The sequence below is a fragment of the Amphimedon queenslandica genome, unplaced genomic scaffold (genome assembly GCF_000090795.2).
Source record: "Amphimedon queenslandica unplaced genomic scaffold, v1.1 AMPQUscaffold_10204_Cont17380, whole genome shotgun sequence".
Classification (NCBI taxonomy): domain Eukaryota; kingdom Metazoa; phylum Porifera; class Demospongiae; order Haplosclerida; family Niphatidae; genus Amphimedon; species Amphimedon queenslandica.
This window is the reverse complement of record NW_003549525.1, coordinates 91-5,640: the sequence shown is the minus strand read 5'-3', so window position 1 is coordinate 5,640 and position 5,550 is coordinate 91. Positions and strand designations below refer to the sequence as shown.

At 32.0% G+C, this 5,550-nt stretch overlaps 2 protein-coding genes across 4 annotated transcripts; both read left to right on the top strand.

Annotated features, from left to right (window-relative positions):
* The first annotated feature begins 22 nt into the window (after positions 1-22).
* On the top strand, positions 23-1,466 carry LOC109590330 (uncharacterized). Its single transcript, XM_020006247.1, has 5 exons — positions 23-391; positions 479-739; positions 791-891; positions 937-1,123; positions 1,175-1,466. The coding sequence occupies exons 2-5, from the start codon at positions 619-621 to the stop codon at positions 1,384-1,386; spliced, it is 621 nt and encodes a 206-aa protein (XP_019861806.1). The 5' UTR covers positions 23-391; positions 479-618; the 3' UTR covers positions 1,387-1,466.
* Positions 1,467-1,983: 517 nt separating this feature from the next.
* On the top strand, positions 1,984-5,330 carry LOC109590329 (uncharacterized). Of its 3 annotated transcripts, XM_020006245.1 has the most exons (10): positions 1,984-2,315; positions 2,361-2,442; positions 2,843-2,919; positions 3,008-3,349; positions 3,539-3,814; positions 3,879-3,926; positions 3,974-4,074; positions 4,122-4,287; positions 4,351-4,509; positions 4,864-5,330. In XM_020006245.1, exons 3-10 carry the CDS (start codon positions 2,868-2,870, stop codon positions 5,112-5,114), a joined length of 1,395 nt encoding a protein of 464 aa, XP_019861804.1. In that variant the 5' UTR covers positions 1,984-2,315; positions 2,361-2,442; positions 2,843-2,867; the 3' UTR covers positions 5,115-5,330. The 3 variants fall into 3 exon arrangements, with proteins under 3 accessions (XP_019861804.1, XP_019861805.1, XP_019861803.1); XM_020006246.1 differs by lacking the exon at positions 2,361-2,442; XM_020006244.1 differs by having other exon boundaries at positions 1,984-2,442.
* Positions 5,331-5,550: the final 220 nt, after the last annotated feature.

Below are 5,550 nucleotides of genomic sequence, written 5' to 3'. Positions count from 1 at the left end.
CAAGTAAGCCATTGATGCCATTTGAACATTATCAGGTAACATTATGATTGTGTAGGTGGTGATGTGACTGAATTTCAATGTACTGATGGAAGTGTGTATGCTGGAGATAAAGTGGAGTGTAACTGTACAACAAGTACTGGAACAATAGACTGGAACATCAGTTATATAGCACTAGGATCGTGTGATCAGAACTTGATACATGTCAAATCAGAACATTTCAATGCAGCTACAACTGATAATGCTACAGAATATTATGGATACAATTTTACCCATAATGTTGATAACAACAGCTCAAGCCTCACCTTTTATTTGAATACATCTGAAAGTGTTTCTGTTACGTGTAGAAATGGTGATAAAAGAGACGGTGCAACTCTAGTAATCCCTGACGCAGGTTAGACATACATACTATAGTTGTTTTGAAAGTAATGTAACAAAAAATGATGCTACTTTCAATGTTTTGTATTATTATTAATAATAGGCTATGTAAAAGCACTAATAAACTTAACAACAGACTTCAATGCAAGTGGAGTTACTCTACACTGGGAGGATATTGGGAATAACTGTGATTCTACTGAGTATAACGTGGCTATTTATGATAATACATCAACCAGTGTATTGATGTATAATACTAGTGACACAACGTTACATATAAACTCAAGTGATTTATTTAAAAATGTAACCTACACATACACTGTTAAAAGGTGCCAGCACTGTAGTATCAGTAAACCATTCACACTTGGTAAGAATATAGTACATAGCTAAACAATATGCGTTTACTTTTGATTTGTAGCTCCCATTGAAGTAATGAGTGTTACAATAGATACAACTAATGCTACTGATTCTTGTAAAAATGATAGTTGCTGTGCTAATGTTACACTGAGTATAATACTGGTGAGAGATAATGATTTTTATAAAGCTAACCAACAATTAATGTAGGAATCATCAGACATGTGTTTAAAGCATCCAAGTCAGAACTACGAAATATCATACAATTCTAATACTGAAGATAAACCAGTAACATTTAAAATAAATGAAACAGAATGGACTGAATCATTAGAACACAATGAGACCTATTGCTTTACAGTCATACCAATAAATGATTTTATCACAGGAGAGCCAATAAGTATGTTGTGTATACAATAGTTGATATATATTGAGTAATTTATATACACAGATAATGATACAAATATCACTGAATATCAATGTAAACCACCAGGAAATGGAAATAATGGTAGTAACGGAGGAAATGGAGGATGTGGCACATGGTGCATTATAGAAATTATTTTTAAAGTCATTGGATTCATTGTAGTCATTGTTGGGATTATATTCATAATCATCATACTAATTATACTTCTCATGCAAATACTTATGCATTTATGCAACTAAGCATAAGGGAATAACAATTGAATAGGCTTTAATAAGTGTCATTTGGTTATTGGTAGGAACAAGAGTACTTTTGGTAGAAAATATTATATAATTAGAATTAAAATTCACAGTAAGTTATTGTCATTTTTTGATTTTAATAATAACAGTAGTGTCACATCAATTGAAAAATAGTAGTAGCTATACATTTGATCACTATAAAGTTACGTGTGATTTCCATATCATGACAAAGTGATAACTATATTATACTTGCTTGTTAAAAGCAATACCGGTATGCACACAAGTTGTTTTGACAGTAAAAAGAGAGCAAATGAATGTTATTTTCAATGTTTTATATATCAATAATAGGTACAGCACTGACAAACTTAACAACAACCTTCAATGCAAGTGGAGTTACTTTAGAATAGGAGGACACTGGGAATAACTGTACCTCTACTGTGTATAATGTGACTGTTATTAGTTTATGTTCATGCACATCAACCAGTGTATTGATGTATAGATCTAATACTAGCAACACAACCTTAGATATAAATTCAAGTGATTTATTAGACAATGCTAACTTATTAATTCACATTGTCTAATTTATTAGACCATCTGCAAAAGTGAATCACTAATTAATAAGATCATGCATCAATTTGATAAGCTAACCTGAGGTTGATAAAAACTGTAGTAGCATCAAAAAAAGAAAAAACAACTCCATAGTAGCTATAATGACTTTATGTTTGTATGATTTCCAACTAGCTTTTGGTGCAGCAGCAGCTGCTTTTATACATGCAGGTCATAGGCTGACAAAGGTTAAAATAACTTCCATTCCATTGACTGTTCTGAGCTAAATAAATTATGAAAAAATGCTGCCTCCTCCAGGTTTTATTAGATCTAATGCTAGATTTAGATGAGAAATGAGAATTAAGAATTGGATCACAAATTTTAAGGTATAAAATACATTTAATGGAAAAATATTTTATGGTTCCAATCAGTACAAAACAAAAGGAGTGGGAGGGGCTCTTCAGCTAAATTCACTTCCTGTCCTGCTTATCTACACAGCCAAGAATTATCATGGTCAGACATGCTGATACAGTACTAGTACTACTGCCCAAAGTCAATGAATCAGGCCTGATTACTTAAGTGATACAGTCCTGATAGCCTATAAGGACTGTATCACTTAAGTAATTAGACCTGATTCATTGACTTTGGGCAGTAGTACTGTATCAGCATGATAATTCTTGGCTGTGTATGCAATAAGCTGTGTCTCTGTTTACATACCAAAGGTGTTTAATTTCATGCTGCACAGCATGCATATATTTAGCCAGTTGTATCACGTTACAGTTAGGAATAAATGTGCAATAAATGGAGGGGTATATGTCACTATGTGAACAGGAAGCTGATCTGTCCCTTATGGATATGAATATACTAAGGTCATTGTTTGTGCTTTATACTGGAGTGATTGTGCTGTTTTTAGTTCAATTCAATTGTGTGGAGTGATAATGGCTTCAGCTCTGTTATTAGGACTCATACTAGTCTGTATTGGGTTGACAAGTAAGCCTTTGATACCATTCAAACATTAACATTAGTCTATGACTGTGTAAAATCATTTGATAATAATAATCTATTAATTTTTATACAGATTGTGCTATCACTAACTTTCAGTGTACTGATGGGCCAGTATGTGCGGGGGATAGAATAGAATGCAGCTGCACAACAGATACTGGTGCTTTAGTATGGTCTATAAGCTACCGTCTACGTCCAGTAGAATCTTTGATGTGGAACCAAATCTTAGAAGTTCTATTTCATACAATGAACACTGAGGATAAAGAATTTTATGGTTATAATTTCACATTTAATACAACTTATACAGGTCTGAACACTTCAATACTGACCTTTAATCTTAATCACTCTGAGAGTGTACTCGTTGAATGTGCAAATGGAGATGAGATTCATAAAATGAACAAAACAGTTACTGATTCAGGTTAGTGTGCACATACAACAATTTGGCAATTGTATTTTGTTAAGCTTAAATATATCACAATGTAAAAATGGCAATGCAGAGTACGATAAAACTGCATGTGAGTTATGCATGTAAAATGCATGTTTTAAAAGTAATAAAAAGAGTAAACAAATATGTTACCCTTTTCAATGTTTTGTATATGCATAATAGGTTATTATGCAAAAGCACCGACAAACTTAACAACAACCTTTGATGCAAGTGGAGTTACTTTACAATGGAAGGACACTGGGAATAACTGTACTTCTACTGAGTATCAAGTGACTGTTATTAGTTGTTCATGTGCATCAACCAGTGTATTGATGTATAGTACTAATGAAACAGCCATACTTATAAACTCAAGCGACTTATTAGAAAATGTAACCTATACATATACTGTTAGAGGATGGAATGAACAGCAAAGTAACAACAGTGAACCATTCACACTTGGTAAGAATATACAGTTCAACAATGTGGTTTACATCTAATTTTAATTGAATATTTTATTATACAGGTAATGATACAATTACTTCTCAGTGTGAATCACCACAAAATAATAACGGTACAAGACAATGGTTCATTATTACTTTATTTTTGAATTTTTACTAGGTCTAGGCACTCCTAGCTTCAATTTTACTATTACTGCAAATAGTACTACTGATGATTGTAGTGATAGCTGTTGTACTAATATCACAATTTTTATACAACTGGTAAGTATAAGAAACAAAATTTAATGTCTATTATATAAGTACTGCAGGTATTGAACACATCAGACCCACAGTATGCAAATCTAAGCTATAATATATCATATGACTCTATCACTGTTAATAATGAATCAGTGGTAACAAATGAAGGAGAATGGAACAAGAATATACAGCTACCTCATAATGAAATGCACTATTCTGATTCTGAACAGGCAAAAAGTACGTAGACTAGTATAGAATTTACTGCATCATGTTAGTGTTCTTATATTGGGTATTTTGTAGATCAATGTAAAATGACAATTTCTGAAAGTAATTCTGCTAGCTCTTGTCCAATGGAGGATTGTGAAAAACTAAGTGGAGGATGTATTGCAGCAATTTCTGTATTAGGAGTGCTACTTTTGATGGCAATAATAGCCGTAATAGTCTGCTCAATAATATTAGGTAAAAATGTTTGCATTGTTCAAAACAAGTGTATTAGCTGAAACTAAACTTTCTTTATGAGTCTAATGATGGGTACTGGCAGTCATTTGTATTATTTGAAACTAAACTGTTAAATTTGAAAATCCTACTTTTAGTCTGAGGGCATTTTGACAATTAAATTAATTTCAAATAGAAATTTTAATATAGGTAGCTAATTAATTAGTCTTGGCTCCAGTAGTGGGTTGGATCTAGCATAGGAGATCATACTAGTTCATGTGTTGTGTTTAGTTTTACAATGCTTTTATTGATAAAATGTCATTCAGTATAACATCATGCAAATAAGCATTATATAGCATATTTTATATATTGACATAGGTCTAGTATGCAAAAAACTGGTAAACACAGGTAGAAATAGATCAGTGAACTCAAATAAAACTGAACTGGAGAGCTTGGTGAGCTCAAATGATGACGAACCAGATGGAAACGAACCAGATGGAAACGAAATAGATGAAAATAACCTAGGTGGTGGAAATGACAAACCAGATGGAAACGAATCAGATGGAAACGAAACGAATCAGATGGAAACAAACCAGATGGAAACGAACCAGATGGAAATGAACCAGTGAGCCCTGGTGAAACAAACAAATGAACCCAGATAGAAAACTATAACAAGCAGCAGAAAAATGAAATATGCATATTACTTTTTGTCATTATAGAAATTAGATAATTAGAAAATTATTTGCAACTAGACTATATGATTAACTATTCTAGAGCTATCATTATTTTTCAGTAATAATCACTTTTAGCTTATTAGAAGCAATAATTTTTAGTCTCTAATGACAACGAAACTCTGTTTTATCTTCTGGGTTTGTAGCTGGTTAACAAAATTTTGTAAAATAAATTCTAACAAATATTTATAAAAAGGAAAAATGAACTAGCTAAATGTAGGGTGGTATTGTCATTGCCTTAAAAATAGTGCATGTATTTACACCCAATTTTGTCACTAGTATACTTTATGTATTAGTAATATTTTATTTTATGGTAAATAGATCTATATACTTT